Below are 16,836 nucleotides of genomic sequence, written 5' to 3'. Positions count from 1 at the left end.
TGTTTGTTTGTATTTTCCTGAATTTCTTTGAGTGATTTATTCATTTTCTCTCTCATGGACTCTCTAAGGGCCTCAGTATGTTTGACTGTTTCTTACTGTATTCCTTTAAGGATTTTATGCATTTCCTCTATTATCATCTTTATAAGCATAGATTTAATGTCATGTTCTTATGTTTTATTCGTGTTAGGGGATTCAAGGCTGTCTGCTATAGAATAACTGAGCTCTGGAGATGCCATATTGCTCTGGGTTTTTACACTGGCCTTTAACCATTTGATTGCTTTTGTCATTGGCTGGTAGTTCCTGGTGCCTGCTGGAGTTCTAGGGGGTGTGGGATGAGCCTTAGGTAGGAAGCTAGATGTTCCTTTAGGAGTCTTCCTCGGATTGGTAGGTATGGTATTGGGCTATGCCATTGGTGCACACTCCTCCAAGTACACCTGGACAAGATGCTCTCTTCCATGGCCGCAGAGCATGTTCAGCAATACAAAAGCAGCTGCAAGGTGAAGCAGTAGTCTGCCTTGAAATAATGTTCTTCTACTAGTCCTATGCAGTTCTTGTTTCTGTCATTCTGCGTTTTCCATTTTAGTCACAAGCATTCGTCTTTTCCTGGGATGCTTCACTCAAGGATACTGTCTTCCTCACAGGTTCATAAAGATGTACTTTAAACATGTCCTCTTTGAGGACACATTCTTTGACAAGTGCTCTTTTGAAGATGTGACATCCACAGATACTTATTTCAAGAACTGTACCATCGAATCAACCACCTTCTACAACACAGGTAAGATGATGAACACACTGGGGAGAATACACAAAGGCCACCTGGGGCTTAGGAGCCAAAGCCCAGAGTCAGAGCCGAAGCAAGAATGAATGTATTCATAGTGATCAATGCCAGCTTTAGTGGCTTTTTACCCCCAGAAAGGGCATATATTAGATACCATTCTAACATTTGCTTAGTCTATACCTCTGTTTTGGATCACATATAAATTGGAGCAAAAATTCTGGCCAATTGTTCTCACCTGAATGAGACTGATGCTATACAGACATATATCTCTGTTCAGATTTTGGTGCATAAGGCAAGACACAAAGAACATCTTAGAATCACACTGTTTCAGATCTTCGTGTTTAAAAACATCACAGAATTCTCTCACTCCACCACTCTGGGTACCTCTACTGTGTGCATTATAGCTTAATGGTATCTTGTTGCAGCTGGGACACAGGAATCTCATTGGTTATTACTAGCACCCTCCCCTACCAGGGTTTCAGTGGAGAAATGTATTCTGAGTATTCCTACCTTAGAGCTGAGGACACAGGCTTAAGCCATTGATAAAGGCCACAGCTAGCAAGGAGATGGAGTTTAAATCCATTTCTCAATTACTTGGCTCAAAAAGCTCTTTGCACTGAACCATGTGCTTCATGTCCATATTTATGATTTCTCCTTGCCCTCAATGTCAACAGATAGTTCACAGAACATCTTTTCTCCTCATGATTCCAGCCTCAGAAGGTTTAATATATGGTCTCTAAAATTACCCCGTCTCTAATAATTTGATATTGTTACCTTCCTGAATTTCTTCCCAGCTTTGCCTAAAAAAAAACAATGAATTCCAGAATTTCCATTTCTCATTAAAAAGTGTCATACCCTTTTATCCTTTCAAGTTCAAAGTTCAAAGAATGCCCCCCTTCATTTGTATACTCAACACAGGCCTTTTTCCTCCTTAACATTTATAGTTGGGAAATGTCATAACTGGGAGAAGCAAAGATATATGCCTCCAATTGTGTGTATATGTGCAAACATGGAAGCCAGAGGTTGATAGTGAATATCTTTTTCAGTCATTTCACCTTACTATTTGTATCAGGGTCTCTCAATGACCCTGCAGCTCACTTATCCAGCTAGATTGCCTGGTTGGCAAGCCCTGGAAATCCTCCTGTGTTCAATTCCCCAAATCTAGGATTATAGGAACACACTACTGTATTTGACTTTTTTATATGGGGGCTAGAGATCTGAACTCAGAACCTTATGCTTGAATGTCAGACACTTTACTGTCTGAGCTACCTCCCTAGCTCCTGTACACATTTGGTTGTATAGGCAGATGAGTGTTCATGATAGGGTCAGCCATCCCAACCCAGATTTCTCTATTTAGCATTCTATCTACTAGAAGTTGGTCTTTGATAGTGTTGGAAGACATATGAATTATTTCACAGCAAATGCTTTTCACTTTTGAGAAAGTTTAGGGTTTTGAATATGTGACTGTCTGGGCTCTGCACTAGACAGTTCAGGCTGGCCCTAATTCCTAGTGTGTGTGTGTGTGTGTGTGTGTGTGTGTGTGTGTGTGTGTGTGTGTGTGCCAGAAGTTAACCTTGGGTGTTGTTCCCAGTTGTTCTCCACCTTGTGTTTTGAGGCATGATCGCTCACTAGGACCTGAAACTCATCAATTAAGCTAGATTGGCTGGCCAACAAGCTTCAGCAATCCATTTATTTCCACTTTTCAGCAGTGGAATTGCAAATGTGTGCCATCATGCTCAGTTTCTATGTGGGTTCTAGGGTCTAAATCCTTTTGCAGATAGTACTTTACTGATCTATTTTGGTAGTCCTGAACTCCAATTCTTTTTTTTAATTTTTTTTATTAATTTATTCTTGTTACATCTCAATGGTTATCCCATCCCTTGTATCCTCCCATTCTTCCCTCCCTCCCATTTTCCCCTTATTCCCCTCCCCTATGACTGTTCCTGAGGGGGATTACCTCCCCCTGTATATGCTCATAGGGTATCAGGTCTCTTCTCGGTAACCTGCTGTCCTTCCTCTGAGTGCCACCAGGTCTCCCCCTCCAGGGGATCCCCAGGGCAAGCTGGCTAGCTAGACTAGCTAGAGTAAGTGAGCTTCAGTTTCAGTGAAGGGTTCTACCTTAATACATAAAGTAGAGAGTGACTGAGATAGATATCCAACAACTTCAGGTTTCAATATGGATGTGCATATGCCCATCCCCAAATATGCCCAGACACCTGTGAACATACATACTCACATGTGCATGCCACGCAAACATAGATATGTAAAAAAAGTCTCTAAAATTGGCACTAATTCCATTTGTCTTTATTGCAGGAACTTGAGTAGGTTAGTATATTTTTGGCCAAACATCCCTGTGACTTCAAGGTCACAGCTTTTCAATAAAGAAGGCATCTATGTGTCTGCCTTTCTTTCCCCAGCTCCCATCAGCTCACATGAACTGAGGTGTCTTTCTTTCTCCAGACCTCTACAAACACAAGTTCATCAACTGTCGGTTTATCAACTCCACCTTCCTGGAGCAGAAGGAGGGCTGCCACATGGACTTTGAGGAGGACAATGATTTTCTGATTTACCTCGTCAGCTTCCTGGGCAGCCTGTCTGTCTTGCCTGGGAACATAATTTCTGCCTTGCTCATGGACAGAATCGGAAGACTCAAGATGATTGGTAAGTTGCTCATGAAGGAACATTTGGGTCCCCTGGCCACAAGGGCTTGCTTCTTTCTCTTAAAGAAATGTTGCCTGGGGAAGGCTGGATCTGCTGCTGTAAAACCAAGCAGGCATGTTCACAGTCCTAGGGTTTCATAGAAAGGCTTTGAGGGTGCTGGGGAGGGTTCTTCATCACTTCCAGGCTTTTCTATCAGCATACATAGCGATGACAAAATAGATCTACCACACTTGCTTCATAACAATAGTACAGAAATGTATTCAATGTTCTTTAATGATAGTTTGATGATTTAAGATAAATTATATATTTTTTATTTAATAGCAACTTTCTGTTGTTTTATAGTGGAAGTGAGAGGGGATAAGAGCCATAATGGACAGATATGATCAAATTCTATAAAAGAATAGGTGAATAAAGAATAAAAACTATGTTAAATTGCATAAAAATAGTTTAGGTTTTGTTTGACAGACTCATGTTGAAATCATTGCACACAGCCGTTTGATTTTTGAGCATACGCCTTTCTCTGGGTTTTGGTTTCCTAATAATACAAGGAATACTAGCTGGGAGGATTTTGTGAGGGTTAAACATAAGATAACTCAGGCATCTTATTATACACAGTATGCTGTAGGCTCTTGGAGTGGCAGCTGTATTCACATCTGCCTTGCTTCCTTCCACCAGGGCATGCACTGTTGGATACTGAAACTCAACACTGCGAGGGGCCAAAAGGAAGTGAGATGAGTATACTGAGGGCCAGGGAGAGTGTGTGTTAAGTGTGAGCCGAGACCAGCGCTAGGATACTAGGAGGCACATTAATAAAGCTGCCATTAAGGATCTGCCCTCAGGATGTTATTCATAGGGAAAATAAATACTAGACTTTCCAGTGTCAGAACACAGAGAGAAACAGAATCAATCACACTGTCATTTTTCTGGAGAAGAGAAAATAAATCAAGTCTTCATGAGAAGAAACATCTCTTGGTGTTTGGATTGTACTGGATATTGTTGTTGTTGTTGTTGTTATTATTATTATTATTATTATACATAGGAGATGAATATTCAGAATGGTGAACACAAGATGTGTCTGTGATTTTTGGCTTTTTCATCTCATTGAAAAGATGGAAATTCTTTTCATGGGTACTGCAGACTCAGCTGTTTCTGTTAGAGGAAGTGTCCTTGTCAGCACAGAAGTCTTTTGAGGAACACAGACACAGAACACACACACACACACACACACACACACACACACACACACACACACACAGAGAAAGAGAGAGAGAGAGAGGGGGGGGGAGGGAGAGAGTCAGAGAGTCACTACTCAGGCTGTGATGGCACCCCTTGTCTTTAAGGAAAGGAAGGCCTGGAGCCATAGACCAGCTACGACATTCTCAGTTCATAAAAAGCACTACATGCTCAGCAGAACTTCCTATCCCCCATGTCATGAACTGCTTTGAAGCAGTATTTCTGCTCTGACCCCAGAGCAGCTTGTCTGCTGCAGCTTTGTCCTGATCACTCCTCAGGGCTCTTGTCTGGTAGAAGTCATTTTTTTTTTTGTTAAGAGAATAGAAGGATCCTTAATGAGGCCGTTACTCATTTATTCATTTAATAAGCATTTATTTATATAGTTCTTACTCTGTTCCAGACTGTGGAGGAAGCAATGGGAATATAACAGTAATTGAGACCATCAACATCTTCATGTTTAAAGAGCAGATGATAGATTGAGAAAGGCAGACATAAACTAGAGATTTCATTTAACTAACACTGGGATGCTTATTGTCTGCCAGGCTGTGTTCCCAGCATTTCATAAACATTAATGCATTTGAACCCTCACCATAACCCCGTGGGGTAGGCACTATTGTTACTAACATTTTACAGATGGGAAGATGAGACACTGCAGGGAGGGTAAATGACCTACTCAGAATCACACAGATACAAAGTTGTAAGGCTTAAACTTGAACTCAGAGCTCTTAATTTGAAGAGGAATCAGGGTTACGGAAGTGAAAGGGCAGTGGACCACATGGCTCTATGGTAGGAGCAATTAACACAGAGTCAAGGAAGCTTTCCTTGACCATTGCTTGATTTGACAATGGTGTTTTATTCGTCAGAATTTATTAGTGAAACCTCACATTGGTCTCCCTGAGGAGAGCATATGTTTAGATGGAATTATTCTTAGGACTCTTGTGGCCCCGCAGATGCCAGCCTCCTTCCCCCAGGCTTCTGTTTTGGCTGTTAGAAAGAGCCTAGACTGCCTGCTTGCAGCCCTGCCTCTTCCCAGCGGGGGCAACATCCAGGTGGATGGTTATCATCTCCCAATGCCTTAGCCAGGCTTACACTTGCCACAGTTCTTACAGCCCTGAGTCCTGGTGTGATGCCAGGGTGAGATCTTGTCAGGAAGATGTTTCTTGTTAGCATCACAAAAGAATTTGGATTCCTGGCAAGGAGGATGCTGGCTCCCTACTGATCTGATGCACATGGGGAGCTCACCCATGTACTAATTGGTGCCCACAGTGTTTACCTTCTTTGTTTTGGCCCATCCCCACCTGATTCCAGACCCTTTCAGGCCGGCAGTCTTCTCTGTCTCAATCAGAACTAACCTGAGGCCTCCCAAGCTCCCCTTGGTGGACTTCCTGGGTTTGGAAAGGGGTTGCTACAGCCCTTTTTAGAAAGGGGTCTCTTGTTACCAATTCATTCAGTGGGATTCCTCCTCGTCAGAGAATTCACCCTGGATGGCATAGAGAAGAGATTTTGCTGGTGGACAGCTTTATTCATGTGGCCTGGGTTGGAAAGACAAATGAAGGAGATGAGACTCTCAGATACTGGCAAAAGTGGGAGGCAGCTGTCATTCCATGATGGCAGGAGCCAGTATTCACAGAGCCCAGTGGAGCCTGAAACAGCAGTGGAAGAATAACCCGGAAGGAGCTGTGGTCCTGGAGGGACTTAGCCATTGCCCAAAACGGCCCTTCTACAATGAGAAGGGAGTCACTGAGCAGTCCGACCCCTCTCTCTTCCCATCATGGTGATGACGGTTCCTGTAGGTCAGCTTCTCAGAGAGTTGCAGTGGGGTCCATGAGGGCGGAGAGATCTCTGGAGTGGAGATGGGAATGTACAAGTCCTACATCTGTTGCTGTGACAGAACACCCCACATTTTCCACTTAGAAGGAAGAAGTATTCATTTTGGTTCCTGACTTCAGAGATTTGGTCTATGGTTTTTGGCTCCATTGTTTCAGTTTGTGTTAAGGACAAGCATTGGGCGGGGAGAATGCCACAGAGCAGAGCTGCTCACCTCACGGTGGCCTGGGAGTAGAGGGAGCTTACCTTTATTTTTAGTTTTTTAAGTTTATTCACTTTATATCCCAATTGTAGCCCCTCCTCCACCTCCTCCCGGTCCCACCCTCCCTCCCTCCCTATTTCCCCCACCCCCTCCCTTAGTCCTCAGAAAGGGAAAGAAAGCCTTACCATCTGACCCGAGCCTATTACGTCTCATCTAGATTGCCTGTATCCTCTTCCTTTGTGGCCTGGCAAGGCTGCTCCGCTAGGGGAAAGTGATCAGTGAGTGGGAGGGCACCAGAGTCCATGTCAGAGCTGACCCCTGCTCCCCAATTAGAGGATCCTCATGGAGACTGAGCTGCACATTGACTGTATCCGAGCAGGAGGTCTAGGCCTTCTCCGTGTGTGGTCCTCAGTGCATTAGTCTCTGCAGGCCCCATGGACCCAGATTTGTTGGCTCTGTTGGTCTCCTTGTGGAGCTTCTGTTTCCTCTAGGTTCTTTTACACCCCCAACTCTTACATAAGACTCTCCACGCTCTGCCCAAAGTTTGTCCATGAGTCTCAGCATCTGCTTTCATTCCTTGCTGGGTGGAGTCTTTCTGAGGACCTCTATGGTAGGCTCTCGTCCTGTTCTCTCTTTTCAAGTTCTTCAAGTGTCTATTCTATTTTCCCTTCCTAATGAGAATTAAGCATCCTTCCTAGGGTCTTCCTTGTTACTTAGCTTCTTTAGGCCTGTGGATTGTAGTATGGCTTTCCTATATTTTATTGCTAATATCCACTTATAAGTGATATGTACCATGAGTGTCTTTCTGGGTCTGGGTTACCTCACTCAGGATGATCATGTCTAGTTCCATCCATTTGCCAGCAAATTTCATGATGTCCTTGTTTTTAATAGCCTAATAGTTTTCCACTGTGAAAAATGTATCACAGTTTCTTTATCCATTCTTTGGTTGAGGGACATCTAGGTTGCTTCCAGATTCTGGCTATTACACATAAAGCTGCTATGAACAGAGTTGAACAAATGTCCTTCTTCTGTGGTGGAGCATCTTTGGAGTATATGCCCAGGAGTGATATAGCTGCATCTTGACGTAGAGCTGTTTCCAATTTCCTGAGACAATACCAGATTGATTTCCAAAGTGGTTGCACAAGTTTGCACTCCCACGAGCAATGGAATAAAGGGAACTTATTAAAAAGCTCTTTATTCAGACTGTATTAAGCTATGAATCCATAAATAATTAATCCACCTCTGAATGTTGCTGCCTTGTGGGCAACCCCTCATTTGGCATGTGTGTATTTGGAGGCATTTACAATTCAAACCAGAGCAGGTCATAAGTAAATAAGCAGAAAAATAGCCCTTCTGGAATTTTCCCCTTGTACCCCAGCTACAGATGTGTTCATATTAGAATGTAAGCTGTATAAGCTTGGGTTCTATTTTTTTTAACATTTCTTTAAAAAAATTAAATTTTAATATCTTAAGTTTTGAGTTGTATATTAATGTATTCCCACTCTTTTCATGTGTATATGTCAATATTTACTTTTTCACTGTATATACTTGTATTTAACATTTGCATGAGTTTATTCTTTTTATTAATAAATTTATTCACTTTACATCCCAGTCATAGCCCCACCCCTCCTCTACTCCCAGTCCCATGATCCTTTCTTCCTTGGATCTATTCCTTGGAAAAAGGGAGCCCCCCTACCCACTCACCCCAGCTCATCAAGTTACACAAGGATTTGAATTTGTCCTTCTTCCCTGTGGCGTGGCAAGGCAGTCCCATCAGGGGGAAGTGATAAAAAAATCAGGTAATAGAGTCCATGTCAGAGACAGCCCCTGCTCCCCTTACTAGTGGACCCACACGAAGCCTGAGCTGCCCATCTATGTAGAGGATCTAGGTCCAGGCATGCATGGTCCTTGCTTGGTGCTTCAAACTCCATAGGCCCCTCTGGGTCTTGGTTAGTTGGTTCTATTGATTCTCTTGTGAAGCTTTTGTAACCTCTAGGTCTTTTCATATCTGCTCCCCCAACACTTTTCCAGTAGACTCCCTATGCTTATCCCAATGTTTGGCTATAAGTTTCAGCATCTGTTTTGATCTGCTGCCTGGTTGAGTCTCACAGAGGGTAGTTCTGGTAGGCTTCTGTCTGCAAGCATAGCAGAATATTGTTAATAATGCCAGGGGTTGGCTCTCTTCCATGGGATGGGTCTTGGGTTGGGCTAGGCATTGGTTGGACATTCCCTCAATCTGTGCTTTTTTCTATCTTTATCCTTGCATGTCTTGTAGGCAGGGTAAGTTTTAGATCAAAAAAATTTTTTTTTGTGGATTGGTAGGATTAACATAGTGAAAATCTTACCAAAAGCAATCTACAGATTCAGTGCAATTCCAATCAAAATCCCAACACAATTTTTTACACACCTTGAAAGAACAATTCTAAATTTCATGTCGAAAAGCAAAAACCCAGAATAGCTAAAACGATCATACAGAATAATAGAACTTATGGAGGTGTCTCTATCCCTGACTTCAAGCTATACTACAGAGCAATAGTAATAAAAACTGCATGGCACTGGTGTAGAAATAGGCTGCTTGATCATTGGAATTGAATCAAAGACCCAGAAATAAACCCACTCACCTATGGACACCTGATTGTTGACAAACCATGCAATGGAAAAAAGACAGCATCTTCAACAAATGGTGCTGATTTAACTGGATGTCTACATGTAGAGAAATGCAAGTAGATCCATATTTATCACCCTGCACACAACTCAAGTCCGAGTGGATCAAAGACCTCAACATAACACCAGATACACTAAATCTGTTAGAATAGAAAGTGCAGAAGAGCCTTGAACTCATTGGCACAGGAGACAACTTCCGAGTTCATTCTTTCCATTTTTTGCTCTTTCCAATTGGAAGATAGACCTAGTCACTCAATATCATGATATGTCTGCTGAGCTTGAGAGAATAGGAAGTGGGCAGACTCCAGGACACAAGGCTTCACATTTCTTCTGAACTTTGTCTTGTCTCCACAGGTGGCTCCATGCTCATCTCTGCAGTCTGCTGCTTCTTCCTGTTTTTTGGCAACAGCGAGTCTGCAATGATCGGCTGGCAGTGCCTGTTCTGTGGGACCAGCATTGCAGCCTGGAACGCTCTGGATGTGATCACGGTGGAGCTGTATCCCACCAACCAGAGGTCAGTCCTTCCCTGAGTTTCCATCTAGGACTTGTTTGGGTTTCTTTGCTCAGAAGCCTACTGCCCACTGGACTGTGTACTACATGTAGTTTTGCTCTTCCTGGAGAGCATGTTCCGAAGGCTTTCTGGGCAACTGACTTTCTCTCCAAGAAGGTGGCAGAAGCCTGGGTAGGGCTTGGTAGGATTGAGTAGGTGACAAAAAAACAAAGAACAGGAGTAAAGTGTCTCAGCAGAGAGTTAAGTGTGAAGACTGAGTAAAGTCTTGCGTATCATGCAATCCTCATGGCAGCGGAAGCCAGGCTGGCCAATGGGAACTAAGGACAAAAGGTGAAAATTTGAAACAACATGGGGTGTTGTTCCAAGAAGGAAGAGGAGGTGGATGGAGGCAGAATGGTCCAGGGACACCAGAGTTTACTCTTTGTTTAAGAGCAGAGGGTCAAGACCATTAACCAGTAGGTGTTTCTCTTCATGAAGGGGATCTTGAGCTGTATGTACAGAAGATATGGCTAATAAGGAGTAGGCATGATGTAGAGGATGGGCCAATGGAATTCTGAAGAGTGTTTTACTGATATTTCCAAATTCAACGACAGAGCTTTTGGGTTTGGATGGCTATAGGATACGATTTTATATCATCTTTGAAGCCTCTTTCCTGAATCAAAGAATGCTAAGTCTTACAAAAAGTAATGGACAGGACAGTAGTCATTGTTGAGTGGGGTGTTGTTTTACAAATAGGACATTTAGGAGAGTGAAATAAAGAGACACTTAGAAGTAATAGGTAAAATGGGAGGGAAGGAGGAATGGGAGGATACAAGGGAGGGAATAACCATTGAGATGTAATATGAATAAATTAATAAAATAAAAAAAGTAGTAATAGGTGATCAGGAAAAAACCACCTTAGAACATAAATGTTTAGTGTATTCAAAAAGTTAAAAAATGCAATTGAAGTAACCTGATAATATCAGAAATGATAAAATATCTAGAAAACAACTTGGACCATACATGAATAAAACTATAAACTTCTACACAACAACATTTAAAAAAAGACAAAATAGGAATTAAGACAAACTTCATCATGGATAAGATACTTTGATCTTAATAAAATGTCAAGTTTTATTTAAATTTTCCCAACTGCAAAATTATCCATTCAAAATTCAATGAGGCTTTTACCTCCCTAAAAAGCAGGAAAACGTAACTTTAAATTTTATTTAGAAAAGCAATCACGTGAAAAGTAGAAACAAATAAGGTAGACACCAAGGGTTAGTGTTGGAATTGGAGCCTAGAAAGCTGCCATATTGTTCAGGGATAGATAGCAATAGAGTGCAATATTTAACTGTAAAAATATGGCAACATTCTTAAATCTTTGATTTATACAAAAAGGCATTTTACTTTAGTCAAGGAGACCACCTTGAGAATAGTATAGTAATTCAGTCACTAATGTTGTAGTGGCCCCAATTGTAAAATTATTTTCATTGCTACTTCATGACTGTAATTTTGTTCCTGTAATGAAAATATCCATGTTTTGCAATAGTCTTAGATCCCCTCTGTGAAAGAGTTGTTCAACATCTATAGGTTCAACATCTATAGGAAATGCTGCTTGTATACAGCCAGGGTCAGGAAAGGCCCTGTGTTTTGTGATGGTTATCACTTAAGTGTTATCTAGGAATAATAAGCAGGAGTGGGTCAGCCATGGATGACAGATACTCCAAACAAGCATGGGAGATTAGGCATCGAATATCCTCTTTATTAGCAGCCTGAGCAGATGGCTTAGGCTTCTATGTTGTTACTCTGCTTTGCCTGGACGCCACCACAGATCATCCGTTTTGCAGGCAGTTAGACAAAAGAGGGGGGAAAAGAAGAAGAAGAAGAAGAAGAAGAAGAAGAAGAAGAAGAAGAAGAAGAAGAAGAAGAAGAAGAAGAAGAAGAAGACAGAGCAAAAGCCCACTCATAACCTCTTTCAGGAAATTTCTCAGTTGCTGCACTTTTGTGCCACAGGCCTAAACTAAGTCACGCCCATACAGCCAGCAGCAAGGGACCCTGGGAAACGTAGTCTTACACATGGGGACCTTCTGTGCAGGGCAAGCTGCCAGTCTTTGCCACAAGACAATGGACTGCTCATTCTCCACGGTTGTGGAGAGAGCAGGGACTGCTGTGACATGAACTCTGGCACCTCTGATTTGATCACTTGCCCTTGGTGGGGAGGCTGGGTGGCACACAGAGGAAGGAGAAGCAGGCTATCCAGATGAGACCTGATAGGCTGTGGTCATATGGTGGGAGGGGAAGTCCCCCCTCCTCTCCCTTACCCCCCCCCCCTCCGACTTCTGTTAGAGGTCTAGGGTAGGGGAATAGGGCAGAAAAGGGAGGGAGGGCTGGAATGGGAAGATATGAGCAAGGAATAACAATCAGGATATAAGCTGAGTAAATTATAATAAATTAAGATAGGAAAAAAGAACCCCCACCCACCCAAAGGGTTGCACTCACACTTTATTTTGCATGGAGTTTCACGTTTTTGATATTTTTCTGTAAGCAAGTATACTTGTAACCATTTTAATAAGAGATATGCTTGGAAAGATAAAGAAAGAAGCTTAAGGCAATACTCCAAAATGTTAATAGTGGTCCTTAGTCTAGATAGCCCTACATGTTTATAATATTATTTCTAATGTTGGCTAAAATAAAAACATTGTTTTTATATTAATGTTAAAATATTCACTCCCACACCTCTTCCTCTTACAACAAGGTAAGAACCTAGTGTCGCTCATGTACCTAGGCTCAGAATTTCAGAATCCTTTCCAATCCTCTTCTTTTGCAGGGCCACAGCCTTCGGCATCCTCAATGGATTGTGCAAGTTTGGTGCCATCCTGGGAAACACTATATTTGCTTCTTTCGTTGGGATAACCAAAGTGGTCCCCATCCTTCTGGCTGCTGCTTCTCTGGTTGGGGGTGGCCTGATTGCCCTTCGACTGCCAGAGACCCGAGAGCAGGTCCTGATGTGAACAACCCACTGGGGAAAGAAAGATGGCCAGATCTTCTCCAGGACACTCCAGCCCAGCCACGCCTCCTGCCTCTCGCTGTCCACTGGTTACCATGGACAGCAAAGGAGGAAAAATGGACTTTATGATCCCTAGTTTAGGACCCACTTCAGTTGTCAATACATTTGTAACTCAGGTGATTGACTAGGGGTGCCCTGAGCCACCCTTAGGATCCCAGAGCTGTGTGCTTAGCTTCAGGTCTCTCCATCCAAGGCAGGGGTAGAACCCTCCAGTAAACACATATCTGTTTCTCTAATCGAGGTGCAAGGAATTGTTTGCATTTCAGACTGAAGTTGAGAACAAGAAACACCGAGGCTCCTCTATGTAGCTCCTGGGAGCCCCATGACCTAGAAGATTGCCCCAGTTGGCAGTTGGGGTCATCACATGAAAACTGGGCTTGGAGAACAGAATATATATTTGCATTTGAGAGTATCACCTATCATATTTTTTCATTTGAATATTGGCACAGTAGTACCGAAAATACACTGATATAGGAAAACCAAATACTTAAGCAAAATCTGTATAGACTTGACTTTTCTTCCCAAGCGTTCTCAACTTTGCAAGATGACGAGGTGATACATTGAGAATGGGATTTATTACGGTGTTTCTCTAATCAGAGAAACTTGAGCGTGGGTATTCTGTAAACTAAGTCTGTATATAACAGTTTTGAGGTTTTTATTTCCACAAACGGTAACTGCTAGCATTGCCAGCATTTTAGCCATATTTGGGGGGGACACACCATTCGACGTCCCAGGAAACTTGGTGCAATTGGATGGTGTGTAAGCACACTATCAGTACAGCCATCTTGTTTGCTGTCAGAATTGCTTAGCAAGCCACATGTAGTTTCCTTCACCTGGGAACTTTTCTTCAACTTGGCAGGGCCGTTCCTTTTCTCACCTATGTTGATTGCTTGTGAAGCTCAAATCTCTGGGTGATTTGATGCTGTTTATCCAGAAGGAAGAGGAACGAGTTTGTTTTTTTAAATGGCTGCTGGCACTCTATTTTTAGAGAATCAGACCACACAGGTAATTGATTAAGAATGGGGCAATATAACCACAGTTGTTCAACGTGTGAATTCTTGCTTGATTTCAAAGGAAAACATGACACACATTTATTATGGTGTTCAGGACCTATGAGAAATTTATGTTCTGTGCCCTGGCTTGGGGCTTTTGAAACAGGCCATTAACACGCAAGTTAGAAAATAACAGTTGTGAAATACATCTATTTCTTCCGAGCTCTAGGGACATTTTCTTGAGGTCCAGTTTGGAATGTGAGTGTGGAAGTGGAAGGAGAGAGGAAGTCAAGACAAACTGCTCTGGCACGTGTCAACCATCACCTGAAATCTTGACTCTATGCTGAGGAGCAACTTTCGTTCATCATGACTCTCTAGCAATGGTTGAGACAGGGAGCTAGGGGTTTCCGCCACTGGAGTTGTGCTTGCCTGGGCCAGGGGAGCATCTGTCTGTATGAACTAGCTTGCTCACTTCATTTGCAGCACACGCAAGAGCTGTAAAATGCTAAATGTTGCTTATTAGAAACCTCCCTAAATCTAAACCAGACTAATGGCTACATCAAGTGTTTTCTCAGTTTTGTGGGAATGCTTAGAACCCAAGAAAGTTCAAGCCATCTTCCTGTAATCCTCCAGAGTATTAGTCAACAGGGGGAAAGAGTGAATTTCTTGAGATCTTCCCTTCTTTAAGTCTGGCTCACGTGCTTGCTCTGTTTCTCTGGTCCCTACCACTTTACTTACACCACCATTACTTTCTGTACAGGGAAGGAAGCTCTGATGTGATACCCTGAATCCCCAAAATATAAATACATATAAATACACAGAATGTATTAATGCTTCTTTCAGTGTTTTATAGGTATTAGCTAACAATGCTCTGTTGATAACGAGAAGCTTCCTGTAATATAGCTGTAATGTCTTTTCCCATTGTCTTGTGATATGTAGTGCATTGGCTAAGATCATGAGAGAACTGTGTAAATCTGTATTCTTCAGTATTCTTCAATGGGATAATACACCCCAGTGAGCAGCACGCAAGAAATGTACAGGACAGTTAGAACCCATCTGGAAACAGCCAGATGGATCATGTAAACGTAAGAACTAATTAATATTTGAGTGTAGGGGTGGCTGCAGTCATTTGTAGGTTAACTGTACTTGGTTTCTCATCTTTGTCTTCTAAATTACATTTATGGATCCTCAAACGAACCAAGGGCAATTCCTATCCCATCCATCACATGGGCTGTGTGAAGGATGCAGCCATGGTCTGCGGCCTCCCTCATGAAGGATTATCCGGCCAGGATACCTGGACACTTCATAACTGCTGTCACTCCTGGTGAGATAAATGGGTCTTTAAAAATAGTCTCCGTGGCAGGTCACTGGGGCATAATGTACAACATTCTTAGCCATCCATTTCTTTTCCTTTCTTGTTTTGCCCCTAGAGACTCCCAATGGCATCTATAGAGGGCTAAAGAAAAGAACCTTACTCTCATTGAACAAGACGGCTCACAGTTCATGATGTATTTTATGATGGCCCATTTGGGAGTGGTTACTTCCAACAGTCTCAACTGCGTTGTGTTATCTCCTGATGCTGATTTTTGATCTTTTGTTTTATTAAAACTAATTAGTGAAAGAGGTGTCCTGTTTCTGAAATTTGTAGCACACGAGCTTGAGATTATGTAATAATTAACCCCATTCTCTGTGGTCCTTGGCTATTGGCTCATGACAAAAGACAAAAACAAAGGCAAAAAACAAAATAACCCATCCCCAACAACAACAACAACTAATAAAAATAACTATAAGTGATTCTCTAAGGATCGAAATTAGAGCTCATTTTATAGCACTCGTGTCTTGTGCATGCCTGAGGTGGTTGAATCCTTCTAAGTTTCTTATTTTTTCATATGGGGCCTCTGCGTGATGCAAACCAGCCACCCACGGTGCTTGGACTCTGTAACAAGGCCTAGGATGATGCTCTCTCTTTCTATGGACTAACCCTCCGTTGAACCAGCTAAGGCTGTTTCAAACCTGCTTTCCTGGAGGCCCCTCTCAGTTATGTCCACATGAACGTCATTGCTCTCCTTTCCAAAGTGCATGCTGGGAAGTGTATTTACTGGGTACGTGACCATCATTTCTTCAAAGTGGAGTTCTTGGTGCTGAAAGAAAACAGATGAATGAATCATTCTTCTTCAGCTTTTCTCGTTTATCAGAATCACTTGAAATGGGAGCTGGGACAATATCTGGGGGCAAATGTGAGGCCCTGAGTTCGATGCCCAGGACTTAACTAAGCTGGGCATGGTGGTTTGCTAGTAATCCCAATCCTGGGGAGATGGAGACAGGAGGGCTTCCTAGTATCGATGGCCTACCAGCCTAGTCTATTTGGGAAGTTCCAGCCAATAAGAGATTCACATCAAGGAAAAGGTGAGCAAGACTTGAAGACTGACACCAGAGATTGTCCTCTGGCCTCTACACTCACGTGTATGCGTACCCCCACAGACATGAATCTGAACAACTGCTTGGCCCTATCCCCAGAGGTTATGATTAAGTATGTATAGGATTTGAGAATCAGCCTTTTAAACAAACTTTCACATGGCACGGGTGGTACTAGTCTCCAAATCATATTTGGAGAACCACAGACAAGCTAGGTACTTGGATTTGCTGGGGTGGAGGTAAAGTGGCAGAGTCCTTTTGTCCCAGTATCAGCCCAGCCACAATCTCATGTGAGGCCACGAGAAGCATTTCTAGTGCCAGACATCAGTAACTCAATGGTGTCAGTGGTGACATTTTCATCCCTAAAGACTGTGTTCCCCAAAGTCTCGGCCTTTGGGTTACGTCTTGCAGTCTGAGTCTGCCTCTTCTCTAGCCTCAGCAGGGGTAAATTTCAACTGGGATCACTGGTGTCTGTCTTGACTATTTCCAGCCGGCATGTTAGTG

At 42.7% G+C, this 16,836-nt stretch overlaps 1 protein-coding gene across 7 annotated transcripts in view; it reads left to right on the top strand.

Annotated features, from left to right (window-relative positions):
* Window positions 1-15,538, top strand: part of SV2B (synaptic vesicle glycoprotein 2B) — a 184,897-nt gene extending 169,359 nt beyond the window's left edge. For all 7 annotated transcript variants that reach the window (XM_084801455.1, XM_084801450.1, XM_084801452.1 and 4 more), the window contains 4 exons: window positions 642-775; window positions 3,239-3,439; window positions 9,720-9,879; window positions 12,686-15,538. In XM_084801455.1, the coding sequence (XP_084657581.1) occupies window positions 642-775; window positions 3,239-3,439; window positions 9,720-9,879; window positions 12,686-12,869 (679 nt within the window). In that variant the 3' untranslated portion in view covers window positions 12,870-15,538. The remainder of the gene's footprint in view (window positions 1-641; window positions 776-3,238; window positions 3,440-9,719; window positions 9,880-12,685) is intronic.
* Window positions 15,539-16,836: the final 1,298 nt, after the last annotated feature.

The sequence above is a fragment of the Acomys minous genome (genome assembly GCF_964271855.1).
Source record: "Acomys minous genome assembly, chromosome: 2".
NCBI classification, from domain to species: domain Eukaryota; kingdom Metazoa; phylum Chordata; class Mammalia; order Rodentia; family Muridae; genus Acomys; species Acomys minous.
The sequence above is the reverse complement of the archived record's forward strand: the minus strand, read 5'-3'. Positions and strand labels throughout refer to the sequence as shown.